Below are 16,233 nucleotides of genomic sequence, written 5' to 3'. Positions count from 1 at the left end.
AGGCCACAAGTAAGAAGCTGGATGGGAAGCGGGGCTGCTGGGATTACAACAGGCGTCCATATGGGGTCCTGACGCATTTAAGGCGAAGACTTAGCCGCTAGGCCACGCCGCCAGGCCCTCATGTTCCTTTCTGAAATGAAGAGCAGGAAGGAAAACGCTTAGTTCCTGGATGGCAAGAGGTGGGTTACAGGCCAGTTTGGCTGCCACCTGCCCCATGCTTTGGGCTAAGCCTTCACTAGGCATCGGAAGGGAGGGGACTTACCTGGGCAGAAGTCTGGCACTGCTGGAGGGTTGCTTTCATCTTTCCCATAGAGAAACTGGTCCCTTGGGCTGAAGGGAGCAAGTGCTTTGAGAACGCTGACTGCAATGGCAGGTTAATTCACCAGTCCTTGCCCCTTCCATTTAGACATCCTACCAGAGCCTACCACATGCTCTGCCCTTCTAACCCCTGCCTCAGCAGCCAGAGCCCATCCCTACACCATGCTCTGCCTGCACCTTGGCTACCTTGGGCCCCAGCCCAATGTGCCCCCTTATAGGCATTCCCGAGCTGCAGTCCCTCCTGTATGCTCCAGGTCCCAGTTTCTCAGCTCTACAGGCTTCAAACTCCCAGAAAGCAGCCTGGGCATCAGGTCCCCTGGCACCTTTCCCTCCAGTGACCTTTGTGGGCTCCCAAGAGGCCCATGGAAGGCTGAACTGAAGCTGACCTTGGGAACAGGGGACAGCTGTGGTCAGCACCCTCAGGCCTATGACAGGAGGACAGCTGAGGGCAGCTGGGCCAGGTTATTGTGTCTTGGAGAAGGAGGGGGCCCCTGCCCACCCTTGCTGGACTTGCAGCCCTGGGAACTCAACCGTGGGTGCTCAGTCAGGGCCGTTGGCGGGCAATGAAAACACCACCCAGCTTCCAACAGGGTTAATCACAGCCGTGTTTATAGAGGCACCTTTCTGTGAGGATCTCCGAGCTGTCGCCATGCATGACCTCATCCCTCCTCTGGGGTCCCCCAGCTGGCATGACACCAACAAGCTGAGGCCAGGCAGGGAGTGGATGAGCCACAGAGTAAGCACAACACCAGAAGAGGTCCCGGGTGCTGCCACTCACCCAGGCAGGCTGTGTACCATGCACAGGAGGTCAGCCTGCAAGAGCCAAGTCTCTTTAGCCACCTGCCCATGCCACTGACTGTCCCAGCCTGGCTGGTAGGCATCACCTACACAGAACGGGGCTCTTCAACGTGTGCCTGAAGTCCTTCAGTCATGGGGAGTGGCTGCTACTGCAGGAGAGGAGAACCTGGGGTTGCTGTGGAGACACCTTCTGGGAGCAGGTGACCTTTGAGATGGACTTGGAGGAGTGAGTCAGCAGGAATTCCACAGTAAAGACAGGTCTGCAGGGAATGACTGGGAAGGGTAAGGAGCTGCGATGGGAATGTGGTGTGATGTGGCTGATGAGCGGCTGCAGTTGGAGAAGGCAAATCAGCAGTAGTTTGCTGGTTTGGGATTTTTTATTTTGAATAAATAAAAGATTATGTATTTTGAATGGCAGAGTTACACAGAGAGAGGGAGACAGTCACAGATGTTTCATCTGCTGGCTCACTCCCTAAATGTCTACAATGGCTGGGGCTGGGTCAAGCTGAAGCCAGGAGCCAGGAACCCCATTCTAGTCTCCCAGGTGGGTGATAGGGGCTGTCTTCCCAGGTGCACCAGCAGGGAGCAGGCCCTGGCAGCAATAGTTTTTAAACACGAAAATGACCTGTTCAGATCACTAGGGGCAGAGAAGAGGAGGGGTGGTGTGTGGCCAGAGGCAGGAGGCTGAGCTGATGAGGCGAAAACACTGAAAGGCATGAATTTAGGATATCTGAGGACATGAAATAGAAGCCAGCACTTGTTTGTGTGCAAAGACCAGGAAGCCAACCAAATGAGCCCCAAGTCTCAGGCTGCCAGGGTAGGGAGAGGAGCACATGTTGCCACCTTGCTACGTTAGATGGGCCAGACCCACAACTGCAGGGTCACTGGGCAGACAGGTTAGGAGAGCTTCAGCAACTGCTGGCAGCACACACACACACACAGTCCCCCTCCCCATCTCCTGGTTGGCAGTCACACCCTCCCTGTGGTTTTGTGGCCTCATTCCTCCCCCTAGAGGCTCCTAGAAGCAGAGCTGCTTCCTCCCAGAGGTGATTGGATTTGTGGCTTGTGCAGCTCTAATCAGATACTCCTTGAGTTTCCACGTCAGCCTCTTCACCGTCCACAGATGAGCGTGTGAGCCCCCTGAGGAACTGGGTTACACACACACACACACACACACACACTCTGAAGGCAGTTTCTCAGAGACTATGCTGCCCTGCCTGGAGGGTGAACAGCCTGTCCCAGGTGTCCTTGACCTGGCATGTCCACACCTGTGCCTATCTGCACCATCCATGGGCTCAGCCAGGTGGTTCCTGGGGGAAACTGGGTGGGTCCCTCACAAACTGTGGCTGGGAACCAGCAGCCCTTCCTTATTAAGACCTTCCATGCCTCAGCTGTATGATTTCATTTTTTAAAGATTTATTTATTTTTATTTGAAAGGCAGATTTACAGAGAGAAACAAGACAAAGATCCATTAGCTGGTGGCTGCATCAGCCAAAGCTGAGCTAATTTGAGGCCAGGAGCCCGGAGTCTCTTCCAAGCCTCCCACATGGGTGCAAGAGCCCAAGGACTTAGCCATCCTCCATTGCTTTCCCAGATCATTAACAGGCAGTTGGATAAGAAGCAGAACTTCTGGGACACAAACCAGTGCTGCAGGTAGATTAGCCTGTTGAGCTGCAGTGCCAGCCCCTCTCCTCAGCTGTAGAAGAGAAAAGCCCACTCAGGGTGTTCAACTGTGAGAATTGGTCTGGCCACATCGTGGACCTAACCCCATTGCTTTCTTGGATGAGTAGGAAAGAAATACGATCACGCAGGAGAAGGGGCTAGGAAAGCAACTTAGACCCTGCAGGGCCCTGGGCATACATGTATGTGCCTTCAGTTGCTGCTGCTGCCCACAGAGATGCCTGCTGCCTGGCACCCTGCCTTGACTGCCCTTACTTCCCAGGTGAGCTCTAGCCTCTTCCCACCACACGGGCCAACGTGGGCAACTGGCCTTGGTCAACATCACAGTGGCTGGAGGGGCCTGGTCTCCCTCCCTAAACTGTCCATCCCGGTGATCAGGACCCTCACCCTGGATCCTGCTCCCTTCAGAGAAGCAGGAGGGCAGGGACCCAGGCCCAGTAGAGGGCCTGCTTACCAACCACAGGACAGCAGCAGGGCCAGAGGCTGGCTCAGCTCTTTCCCTGTACCTGGATCGTAACTGGGCAAACTGTGTTTACTAGGGCTGCGAGGTGCCTATTTATAGCCTCAGCTGCTCCTTCTCTGGCTCTCAGAGGGGTGGGGGGCAGGGTGGCTCCTCAGAGCAGGGGTGACCAGCACAGGGCCGCTGACCCTGCCTGAGTGCTACTCCCAGACCCCTGCTCTCCGGTCTCACCACCATGGCGGGGGAGACCTTCCCCTTCACCTCTTCCACATTGCGCTCCCTCCGCCTGCAACGGGAGTGGCTGGAGTGGGAGGACCGGCGGCGTGCTGCTGCCCAGCAGTGCCGCAGCCGCAGGTGCCCCTTGAGTCCCCGGGCCCGACTCACTAGGCCTCGCCGCTTCTGCCGAGACCCGGCCGTCCACAATGCCCTGTTTTCTGGCGACCTGCAGCAGGTGCAAGCGCTGTTCCGTGATGAGGAAGCTGCCAATATGATCGTGGAGACTGTGAGCAACCAGCTGGCCTGGTCCGCCGAACAGGGTACAGAGCTGCAGTGGGGGCAGAAAGAGAGGGCAAAAGGGATGGGGGGAGGGTCAGGGAGGTAAGAGAGAGGGAAGGGAGGGAAGTGGTCCTCAGCCCTTCCCTGCAGACCCAAGACTAGACCTGACCTATCCTGGGTACTGACCCATGCTGGCTCCCTCCTAATTTGATGAGGCAGTTAATGGTTCAGCTGCCTTTGTAACTGAGTTATATTCTTTAAACATCTGTCTAAAAAAGCGGTGCATATATTGCATAGTAATGGTTACTTCTTTTTTTTTTTTTTTGCTGTGATTTTTTTATTCATTAATTACAATAGTTACTTCTTAATGCAGTTTTTTTCTCTATATTTCCACACATGGAAATGAAAATCTATTCCGCATGCAGTTGATTTTTTTTTTCATGTATCTCCGATCCATGTCAGTATGTCCTACAAATGTATTTTAAATAGGCATGTAAATTCTGTGTGATGTTCACTAGCACTTATATAACTAGTCCCCAGATGGAATGGATTTTGTCTTAACTATTTACTTGTATTCTTTTATTGTAGAGTTATTTACTAGAACTGCAGGGTGAGAGCAAGAGAGAATCATGCACTGCTTCACTTCCCATATGGTCCAGGTTGAGGCCAGGAGCCCAGATCTCCCTTGTGCCTGGCAGGGCTTCAAGCATTTGGCCATCTTTGACTGCCTTCCCTGGCGTGTTAGCAAGCAGCTGCCTTGGAAGCAGAGCAGCCAAGACAGGAACTTGCTCTTACACGTGAGACGCTGCAGCAGCAGCAGTTGCTCAACCTGTGTGGCATAGCACCTGCTCTCCTTTTGTAAAAAATATTATTTGAAGGAGCCCAACGTGATGGATTAAAGGCTAAATCTTTACCTTGTATCTGCCACGATCCTATATGGGTGCCAATTTGTATCCCAGTGCTCCTGCCTTGAGTGTGGCCTGGAAAGCAGTGGAGGATGGCCCAAAGACTTGGGACCCTGTGCCTGCATGGGAGACCCAAAAGAAGCTCCTGGCTCCAGGCTTCAGATCAGCTCAGCTCTGGCCATTGTGGGCACATGGGGAGTGAACCAGAGGAGGAAAGATCTTTTTTCTGTCTTTTCTTCTCTCTGTAAATTTGATGTGCCTTTCTAAAATAAACAAATGAATGAATCTTTAAAAGGATTATTTTAAGTAGCAGTATAATGAACATCTTCATGCGTTTGCGATTCTGCACCGATGACTTCCTTAGGGCAAGTTCTAACTAGAGGGTTCATACCCGGACACCAGATGCTTCACCTGGGGTCCCCACAGCCTACAGATTGACAGGGAGGCAGGTGTTGTGACAAAACTGGTTCAGCACCTTTCAATTTCCTACTCCCCATGTGGAGTGCCCAGATGGAGTTCCGGCCACTCTGTGCTTCCAATCCAGCTTCCTGCTAATACACCTGGGAGGCAATAGAGGCTGGTCCAAGTCTTTGGGTTCCTGCCCCCCATGTAAGAGACCTAGATGGAGCCCTTGGCTCCTAGCTTTGGCCTGGCCTGGTCTAGCCAGCCCATTGCAGCCATGTGGGGAATGAAGCAGTGAGTGAAAGATCTCTCCCCTCTTCCTTCTCTCTCTTCCTCTGGCACACTGTACTTTTTTATTTATTTATTTATTTATTTTTAAAGATTTATTTGTGCCCAGAACAGTAGCCTAATGGCTATAGTCCTCAACTTGAACGTGCTGGGATCCCATACGGACATCGGTTCTAATCCCAGCAGTCCTGCTTCCCATCCAGCTCCCTGCTTGTGGCCTGGGAAAGCAGTGGAGGACAGCCCAAAGACTTGGGACCCTGCACCCGTGTGGGAGACCCGGAAGAAGCTCTTGGCTCCTGGCTTAGGATCAGCTCAGCTCCGTCCGTTGTGACAGCTTGGGGAGTGAATCATCGGACAGAAGATCTTCCTCTCTGTCTCTCCTCCTCTGTGTATATTTTCCTTTCCGATAAAAATTAATAATAAAAAAAATCTTAAAAACAAAGAAATCTTTAAAAATTAAAAAAGTTATATATTTATTTTTATTGCAAAGTCAAATATACAGAGAGGAGGAAAGACAGAGAGGAAGATCTTCCATCCAGTGATTCACTCCCCAAGTGGCCACAACGGCCAGAGCTGCACCACACCGAAACCAGGAGCCTGGAGCTTCTTACAGGTCTCCCATGCAGGTACAGGGTTCCAAGGCTTTGGATCATCCTTGACTGCTTTCCCAGGCCACAAGCAGGGAGCTGGATGGGAAACGGGACCGCCGGGATTAGAACCAGCATCCATATGGGATCCCAGCATGTTCAAGAAGAGGACTTTAGCTGCTAGGCTACTGTGCTGGGCCCAGCACACTATACTCTTTCAAGTAAATACATAAACCTAAGAAATAAAGTCTGTTAGAGCACTCCCAGACACAACCAAGTCACCATCACTACTGGCTCCAGTCCTGCTCACTTCGGTAGAAAACGGCCGGGCCTCCACCTCAGGCATCCTGCTCTCGTCCTGCCATACTTCCGTCATCTCCAAGATGGAATTCAGTCTCAACATTAACCCTCATAGAATACAAGAGGTTCCGTTCAAGATTGAGAAAAATCAGGGATTTATTTGCTACCATGTGAGCAATCTGCAAGTTTTTTTTTTTAAGTTATACTTTTTTTTCTTTAACAGTGCTAACATTTATTGGTCTTAACAAGAACAGATATGGGGAATAGATCACAAGGGTTCTGGAGAAGTAGCCCTGCCCAGAGCTGAGCAGGCATCCTTAAACAATGTTGCAGGAAGGACCAAGCAGAAAACAGAACAGAAATAAAATGCACAAGCAATCAGAAGACACGGCTAGATTCAGGTGCTAACCCTGTGAGAATAGTACCCTGTAAGAATAGTACCTTTAGCTCTTTGACATCAGTGTGGAAACTCCTAGAAGCTGATGAAACTCTCATACCTTCCGGAAAAAGTTCCTGGTGAAATCCTGGCAGAACTGTTCATCTGCTTGTCCTTTTTTTTAAAAGAAAGATTATATTTTTGGGGCCCAGCATGGTAGCCTAGTGGCTAAAGTCCTTACCTTATGTGCTCCAGGATCCCATATGAACACCAGTTCATATCCCAGCTGCTCCACTTCCATTCCAGCTCCCTGCTTTTTCCCTGGGAAAGCAGTTGAGGACAACCCAAATCCTTGGAACCCTGCACCCGTGTGGCAGACCCGGAAGAGGCTCCTGGCTTCAGATTGGCTTAGCTCCGGCTGTTGCGGCCATTTGGGAAGTGAACCAGCGGATTTAAGATCTTTCTGTCTCTCTGTCTGTAAATCTGACTTCCCAATATAAATAAATAAATCTTTAAAAAATCATTTCTTTTTATTGGAAAGCCAGATTAGTTTTACAGAAGACAGAGAGAAAGATCTTCCATCCACTGGTTCACTCCCCAAATGGCTGCAACAACCAGAACTGAGCTGATCCAAAGCCAGGAGCCAGGAGCTTCTTCTAGGTTCCCTTGTGGGTGCAGGGTCCTAAGGCTTTGGGCCGTCCTCGACTGCTTTCCCAGGCCACAAGCAGGGAGCTGGAACAGAAGTGCAGCAGCCAGGTCACGCACCAGCGCCCACATGGAATCCAGGAGCTTGCAAGGTAAAAATTTAGCCATTGGTCTATCAAGTCAGACCCAGACCTCTGTCCTTTAACCAAGTTTTTGAGCTATTCCACCACTGGAATCTGTCACCAATCACAGAATTGAATCGTCTCCTCCACTGTTCTCCACACCAGGGTAATTCTGTTCCTTCCCCTGCCCTATACCTCCATCTAGCTCTCAGTGCCTAGGAGTAGCCCGGACTCAGCTCCAGGCTCATGTGGGCATAAGCACCCTCCACCCCAGAGCCTGGGCTGAGCAAAAATGGCTATAAACCCCTTAGCAGCTTACAGACCTTGAGTAGGCTACACCATCTGCAAACGGCCCTTGTGGTATGAAAGCACTGTTACTTCGTCCTATGACATAGAACTCTGTTTTGTCATGCTTAAGGAAGCCCCTTGTCACGATCACAGCCGGATATACTGGAGAGGCCAGTGTTAGTTACAGGCCAGCATCCTCCTGTCCCACCCTGTCTGCCAGTCTCCCCCCACCACTAACATCACTTGCTCTCCTCAGGATTCTGGGTGCTAACCCCCAAGACCAAGCAGACAGCCCCTCTCAACATTGCTGCGGCCCGAGGCTACACGGACTGTGCCCGCCACCTGATCTTGCAGGGAGCAGAACTGGATGCCCGTGTTGGGGGCCGGGCGGCCTTGCATGAGGCCTGTGCCCGAGCACAGCTGGACTGCGTGCGACTCTTGCTGAACTTCGGGGCCAAGGCCGACGTCCTGTCTGAGGAGGGCACAAGCCCCTTGCACCTGTGCACAGTTCCTGAGTCCTTGCAGTAGGTGCCTGGGGGCTGGGATGGTTTGGGGAGCATGTCTCTGTGTGTGTGTGTGTATTCATATGCATGCATGCATATATATATGTGTGTGTGCATTGCATGCAAATGTATGTATGTGCACGTGTGTGTAGGTGTGTGTATGAGTGCGGTGTCTGTATGTGGGGGGGGGCAGCTCACAAAGGTCTCTTTCTGCAGATGTGAAAAATGGGGCTCAGAATGACCTAGTGACTTTTCCAAGGTTATCTCAGAAAGCCCTGTTCTCACAACTGCCCATGAATCCCAGTGAACCCTCCATAGCTCAGCAGGTACTCATTTTGCGGAAGGCATCAGGAAGAATTCCAACAGAGTAAAGAGCCCCTCCCAGCCCTTCCTTCCACTTTCTTTTTCTTTCTTTCTTTTTTGTAATAATTTCATTTTATAACTGGATGTATCTCCTTAATTGCATTCCATCTTTTTAAAAAGAGATTTATTTATTTTTATTTGAAAGAGATTTATGGAGAAAAAGAGAGACAGAGAAAAAGATCTTCCATCCATTGGTTCACTCCACAAATGCCCGCAATGGCCGGAGCTGAGCCCATCCAAAGCCAGGAGCTTTTTCCAGGTATCCCATGTGGGTGCAGGGTCCCAAGGCTTTGAGCCATCCTTGACTGCATTCCCAGGCTATAAGCAGGGAGCTGGAGTGGAAAGTGGAGCAGCCGGGATATTAACTAGCACCCATATGAGATGTGGGACTTCGAGGTGGAAGACTAGCCAGCTTAGCCAATGCGCTAGCCCAACTAATGCTTTTTTTAAGATTTATTTTTATTGCAAAGTCAGACATACAGAGAGGAGGAGAGACTGACAGGAAGATCTTCCTTCCATTGATTCACCCCGCAAGTGGCCACAATGGCTGGAGCTAAGCCAATCTGAAGCCAGGAGCCAGGAGCCTCCTTTGGGTCTGCCATGCAGGTACAGACCGTCCTCGACTGCTTTCCCAGGCCACAAGCAGGGAGCTGGATGGGAAACAGGACCGCCGGTATTAGAACCAGCATTCGGGCCCGGCGGTGTGGCCTAGGTATGGGCAAAGTAGGTATGGGCAGAGATGCAGAGGAACTAGATCTCTCATATACTGCTGTTAGGAATGTTAGTGTTAGAAATGCTTTGGGGACCCAGCACAGCAGCCTAGCAGCTAAAGTCCTCGCCTTGAAAGCCCCGGGATCCCATATGGGTGCTGTTTCTAATCCCGGCAGCTCCACTTCCCATCCAGCTCCCTGCTCGTGGCCTGGGAAAGCAGGAGAGGACGGCCCAAAGCTTTGGGACCCTGCACCCACGTGGGAGACCCAGAAGAGGTTCCTGGTCCCGGCATCGGATTGGCGCATACCGGCCTGTTGCGGCTCACTTGGGGAGTGAAACATCGGATGGAAGATCTTCCTCTCTGTCTCTCCTCCTCTCTGTATATCTGGCTTTCCAATAATAATAAAATCTTTAAAAAAAAAAAAAAAAAAGAACCAGCATCCATATGGGATTCCTGCTGAGCCAAGGGCAGGATCAGGGACAGACCCACACGTGCCAGCTCACGCTTGGATTCTGGTGGGCATGTGGTGCACTTCCCAACGACCTCATCCCTTCTGGTCAGGTGATAATGACCATGACCCATAACCCTATGGAGCAGGCTGTTGGGTATTACTGAAGCATGAAAGCAGCCCATGATTAGAAGTAACTAACAAACGAATACAGCAGTTTGTAGAAGACTGGCTGCTTCACAGTGCTTGCCCACTGAGCAAGGTGTCTCCCAGACTGATGAACCCCAACTCCAGCCACTCGGGGCAGGTGCCAGCCTTCACCACTCCCTGGTTTCCAGTGGCTCCCGCTGCTTCCAGTGGATTGTTAATTATAAATTACTCTTAGTGTAGTCATCATTATTAATTTAGTTGGCTGTGTGTCTGGCTTAGCCTGCAGTAGGTAATGACGCGTACTGGCTGGAACAGCGCTCTGCTCTATAATTTTTTTTAGGAACAAGGAGACTGTAAAACACGTACTCTCTCGGATGTTTGCTGTTTGCTCGCTCCAAGGGAGAGTGGAGCAGGGAGGTCTCCTAGTGCCTTAACTTTGCTTGAATGAATGTAACTTGGTCTAAGAAGAATGTCTTTTTAAGTCTGGGAGGAGAGGAGGGAAATATTAGAGTGTCTCTCTCTTTCTGTTTTCTTTCTTTCTTAATTATTATTTTATTTTGATAATCTGTACATAGTTGATTAGGGCACAAAGGGTCAAAGACTACAGGAAAGTGGGTAAGACCATTGTTTCCACATTTTTTTTCTTTATCCGGGGTTATGGGGGAGTAAAGGGAGAAGCCCCACCCAGTCTCCCAACCATCCCAGGGTCTCCGACGTGGGGCACTGCTGAGCACACTGCTCAAGTGGTTTTGATAGTTCAACTGCTCTGAATCACTGCCATTCTCACCACTCCAAGCATGATGAAATCTCTCCAAAATCCACTGGCTGACATAGTTCACCTTAGAGTCTCCATTTGCCCAGATTTTCACTGCTAACACATGGCTAGGGTAGATGATCGATTTGTTCTGTCCTCCGAACAGTCCTCTGCAGGTTCCGATGGACTGCCATATCATCCATGTGCACCTGGACTTGCTGTCCAATGTTACTCTCTCATTTTCTATGCTACATGAGTGTATACTGGAGTAGGTTTTCCTAATTTTTTTAAAAGATTTATTTATTTTTATTGGAAAGACATATATACAGAGAAAAGTAGAGACAGAGAAAGATCTTCTGTCTCTGGTTCCACTCCCCAAGTGGCTGCAACGGTCGGAGCTGAGCCAATCCAAAGCCAGGAGCCCAAGGCCTTGGGCTGTCCTCGACTGCTTTCCCAGGCCACAAGCAAGGAGCTGGGAAGGAAGTAGAGTAGCCAGGACACAAACTGGCGCCCATATTGGATCCTGGTGCATGCAATGCGAGGACTTAGACACTAGGCTACCACTCTGGGCTCTGGAATAGATTTAAAAAAAAAAATGTGCTATGAAATGTGTCTCTCGGGCCTGGCGCGATGGCGTAGTAGTTAAAGCCCTCACCTTGTACATGCTGGGATCCCATATGGACGCCGGTTCCTTTTTTTTTTTTTTAATTTGTTTTATTTTTATTACAAAGTCAGATATACAGAGAGGAGGAGACACAGAGAAATATCTTCCTTCCGATGATTCACTCCCCAAGTGAGCACAACGGCCGGTGCTGTGCCGATCCGAAGCCAGGAGCCAAGAACCTCCTCCAGGTCTCCCACGTGGGTTTAGGATCCCAAAGCATTGGGCCGTCCTCGACTGCTTTCCCGGGCCACAAGCAAGGAGCTGGATGGGAGGTGGAGCTGCCAGGATTGGAATCGGCATCCATATGGGATCCCGGTGCGTTCAAGGTGAGGACTTTTAGCCACTAGGCCATGCCGCCGGGCTCTGGATGCCGGTTCTAATCCCGGCAGCCCTGCTTCCCGTCCAGCTTCCTGCTTGTGGCCTGTGAAGGCAGTGGAGGATGGCCCAAGGCCTTAGGACCCTGCACCCATGTGGACGACCTGGAGGAGCTCCTGGCTCCTGGCTTCGGATCAGCATAGCACCGGCCATTGCGGCAGCTTGGGGAGTGAATCATTGGACAGAAGATCTTCCTCTCTGTCTCTCCTCCTCTCTGTATATCCGCCTTTCCAATAAAATTAAATAAATCTTAAAAAAAAGTCTCTTCTCCTCTCTGTATATCTGACTTTCTAATAAAAATAAATATTTAAAAAATGTTCAAGGCCCATTTACCAGGGACTCAGAGTCAGGCCACATGGTCCCCTGTCAGCAGGAAGTCAGGCCAGCTCCGGGAGGGGCTGTGTGAGGCAGTGAGTGTCACTTCTGGCAGTCCCATCGATGTCCTTGGCTGCACAAGACTTCACTGGATACAAGATTTTCATTTGAAAAAGGAAGATGCTGCATGTGGCTTTCAGGGGTCTTCCTTCTCTGCTCTCCTGGGGCCTCTGTGATCTGACGCCTGGACTCCAGGCTCAGGGCTGGGAGGCTTCGGTAGGCTAAGGGCTTCCCAAGGACAAGTTCTAGGCCCTCAAGTTCTGCCCTGGGGCTCTGCGTCTTGTCCCCCCCAGGTGCGCCAAATTGTTGCTGGAAGCAGGAGCCACGGTGAACCTGGCAGCGCAGGAGAGCGAGATGACTCCCCTGCATGTGGCAGCAGCACGAGGCCTAGAGCAACACGTGGCTCTTTACCTGGAACACGGCGCCAACGTGGGCCTACGCACCAGCCAGGGCGAGACTGCACTGAAGGGCCCTGGCAGCAGCAGGCAGCACGAGGCTGCCGCCCGCCGCCTCCTGGAGGCCGGCGCGGATCCCCGGGCAGCCGGGCGCAAGCGCCATACCCCGCTGCACAACGCGTGTGCCAATGGCTGCGGGGTCCTGGCCGAGCTGCTGCTGCGCCACGGGGCCTGTGCTGGAGCCCCCAACGGGGCGGGCCACACGCCCATGGACTGTGCGCTGCAGGCGGTCCAGGATGCGCCCAACTGGGAACCCGAGATCCTCTTTGCAGCACTGCTGGACTATGGGGCCCAGGCTGTGCACCCGCAGGTAAATGGGGGAGGGCCTGGGCAGGGAAGCTCTGGCTGGGTGGGGAAGCCTAGGACTGCCTCTGGGGAGACAGGAGTCCGGGAGACAGAAACTTCCACCTTAAGAGCCTGGAGGGCCGTCCCAGGATTGGGATGGGGAGTTATGGTGGAGGGTATCCAACAGAAGAAAGAAGCCGAATGCTGTCAAGAGGTTGAGTGGGGGTCAACTGAGGCACAGAAAAAGAAAGGAAACAAGGAAACCTTAATGCCAAATGTGGATGTGCCTGGGATTTGGGGCAGCCTGCACTTGGACCTGCCTTGCCCAGGACAGGCATGGTGCCCCTTGGACCCCACTTCATTCCTAGATGCTGAAACACTGTGCCAACTTCCCTCGGGCCCTGGAAGTCCTTCTTAATGCTTATCCTTGCGTCCCATCCTGTGACTCCTGGGTGGAGGCTGTGCTCCCAGAGCTGTGGCAGGTATGATGTCCACTCCTGGAGCAGAGCCCCTGCCGAGGGGGAGGTGGGCAGGGCTGTCTCTTCAGGACCCACTGCATGAAGGGAGGAGCAGATGGCACCAGAGGAAGAGGATGCACAGAGTGAGACACCTGGGGTCCAGACCCCCACCCCCATGGCAGGCCACATGCTTGTTGCCTGCAGTACCTGTGGCAGTGCACACATGCACAGGGTACCCTGGCTTGGGCAACAAGGAGGCGCTGTGCCAGCACCAATGGGGTGGCAATGGGTGCAGATGTGGCTGAGCCCTTTGCCCTGCAGTGTGAGTCCTTCCAGGTGCGCCACACTCAGGGTCGCCCTATGCCAGGACAGCATCAAGGGGGTGGGGCCCCTGACCTTCCTTTACTTTCGCGCAGGAGCACGAAGCCTTCTACAGCTCAGCCCTGAGCATGGTGAACCAGCCCAGGCGGCTGCAGCACCTGGCACGCCTAACTGTGCGTGCTCAGCTTGGGAGCCGCTGCCGGCAGGGTGCCTCCCTGCTGCCACTGCCTCCACTCCTCCGGGACTACCTGCTGCTGCGTGTGGAGGGACGCATCCAGTGAGCCAGGGCCAGGCTTCTCCACAGCCGGGCCAGCCCTCCCCACCTGGCCCACCTCCCACCCTAGTAGACCCAGGCTCTCCCTGTGCGCTTGCCTGTCCTCACAGTTCAGCCCATCCCTTGCTCCAGCGTGTGGGTCTACAGACTCAGCCATTGTTCACCACCCCGCTTTGCCCCCAGCCTCGGATGGATGCCTCAAGCCTGTGATGCTGCTATGCATGCATCTGGCCTGCCTGTTAAAAGGCACAGGTCTTGCCTCACCCTGCTCTGCCCAACCTGCCGCTCTCCTGTCAAGGGAGACCTTGGAACGAATGTTGGAGACATCTGTGGGAATCGCAGCTCCAGGCATTCATTTCCTTCAGCCCATCATCGACACACTACAAATGGAGGCCCATGCAGACCTGGACCTCTGGCCCCTAGGACACTTTCAAGTCTTCCTATACTGCTTACCTAACCTGTTGGAGCTGCTCTGCCCTTCTTAACATCCAGCATTTGCATGGATTGGTCCCATCACTTCTGGAACCTTCCAACTCTTTTGACCTACTCAAGACCGAATGAGCCCACAAGATTGAGTTCTATTACACTCTGTGCAGGGCCTCACTCACCCAGCAAGCATCCCTCCTCGGTGCCAGGCTTGCAGAGTGTTCATGTCTGCCTGTACTCCTTGAACAGGCTGAGAAGGAGGTGGACATGATGCCCGGGGCAACCCCATGCCCGAGTGATGCATGGCACCTTAAAACAGTGGTCACCAATTTTGTGGTCTCTGAGAGCCCATATTGAGGGGCCAGCCACCAGTTGTCCTCCCTCTTTGTCCCTCACTTTCTGTGGTCTCAGAGCTGAAAGGATCACACCCCATCTTTAGGAGGAAGTTTTGCAAGGCTAGCCATCTTTGACCATCGCCCAGCAAATAAATGGCTTGCACAGAACTAAAGCATGGATGTTGTCAGATTCCAGGGTGACCGCGGGTCCCATCATTCCGGGTTTATTTCCCTCTTTTGTGCTCTCCTATGTTTTCCAAGTTTTTTTTTTTTTAAGATTTATTTATTTATTTTAATTTGAAGGGCAGAGTTACAGAGAGGGGAATCAGAGATCTTTCATCCATTGGTTCACTCTCCAGTGGCTGGAGCTGCATCAATTCAAAGCCAGGAGCCAGGAGCCTCCTACTCCAGGTCTCTCACATGGGTACAGGCTCTCCAGGCTCTGGTCCATCCTTGACTGCTTTTCCAGGCTAAGCAGGGAGCTTGATGGAAGTGGAGCATCTGGGACTTGAACCAGCACCTGTGTGGGATGCCGGCACCACAGGAAGTTTAACATACTACACCAGTATTACTTGTGATGAGAAATAGGCATGAAGAACAATGTAAGACCCTCCCTGACCCAGAATTTGTGGTGCCCACGACAGGAGGAACCCGAGCAGAAGCTCATAGCGCCTGCTCGCCCAGCCCTTTCCTGAGGGAGCCTGGGCTCTTGGGGCTTACTACCAGTCAGAGTCCTGGGGCAGCCAGGAGCGGGAGTCCTCGTCCTCTGTAGGTTCCCTTTCACCCACACAGAGGCAACTGTGACCTTTGACCTTGGTTGCCTGGTCAGCAACCTCCCGTTTTCTGGATGAGTTTCTGGCTTCATTTTTTGCAGAGCCAGGAGGCCTGAGAGAAGACAAGGAACTGTTCCAGTGGCCATCACCATAGCTCAATAGGTGAATCCTCTACCCTGTGGTGCCAGCATTCCATATAGGCATTGGTTTGTGTCCCAGTTGCTCCACTTCCCATCCAGCTCCCTGCTTGTGCCTGGGAAAGCAGTCGAGGATGGCCCAAAGCTTTGGAACCCTGCACCTACGTGGGAGACCTAGAAGAAGCTCCTGGCTTCAGATTGGCTCAGTTCCAACCATGTGGCTGCTTGGGGAGTGAACTAAGGGACAGACCTTTCTCTGTCTCTCCTTTCTGGGGATGTGCCTTTCAAATAAAAACAAATCTTAAAAAAGAAAAAAGGAAGTGCTTCCTATTGCTGGCCGGTGGTGCACCTTCACTCCGGGGACCAGGCCAACCCCCCCGCCCTGCACCTCACCATAGCTCGGCATGTTTTTCACTTTTACCACAGCAACAGGATACCTGTTCAGACCAACAGAAGATTATTATGCTTACCTGTGTTTGGGAATGGGAAAAGATTTCCCAGCATAGAAAAAAAAAAAGAGAAAAAAATAGATCATGTTACAAGAAAAATTTAAATTCAGTGACATAGACACCAAATCATCACCATAAACAAAAGGCAAAAATATTGGCGCAATTACCTTCTGCTAAAACGTGCTGTTCCCCTGAGCTGTGAGGCTGGGAACAGCATTTGTCCAACCACTTGCTACTTAGAGCCCACGGTGCCTCCCACACCTGTCACATCACTGAATGATGATATACCATTTCACCGGTACCCAGGGAATG

General features: G+C 52.0%; 1 protein-coding gene across 1 annotated transcript; it reads left to right on the top strand.

The window, feature by feature from the left end:
* The first annotated feature begins 3,075 nt into the window (after positions 1-3,075).
* ASB16 (ankyrin repeat and SOCS box containing 16) lies at positions 3,076-14,401 on the top strand. The gene is made up of 5 exons (XM_004597317.2): positions 3,076-3,792; positions 7,921-8,188; positions 12,302-12,773; positions 13,117-13,230; positions 13,623-14,401. Exons 1-5 carry the CDS (start codon positions 3,492-3,494, stop codon positions 13,806-13,808), a joined length of 1,341 nt encoding a protein of 446 aa, XP_004597374.2. The 5' UTR covers positions 3,076-3,491; the 3' UTR covers positions 13,809-14,401.
* The last annotated feature ends 1,832 nt before the right edge of the window (positions 14,402-16,233 follow it).

This window comes from Ochotona princeps, chromosome 17 (genome assembly GCF_030435755.1).
Source record: "Ochotona princeps isolate mOchPri1 chromosome 17, mOchPri1.hap1, whole genome shotgun sequence".
In the NCBI taxonomy this organism is placed as follows: Eukaryota; Metazoa; Chordata; class Mammalia; order Lagomorpha; family Ochotonidae; genus Ochotona; species Ochotona princeps.
The sequence above is the reverse complement of the archived record's forward strand: the minus strand, read 5'-3'. Positions and strand labels throughout refer to the sequence as shown.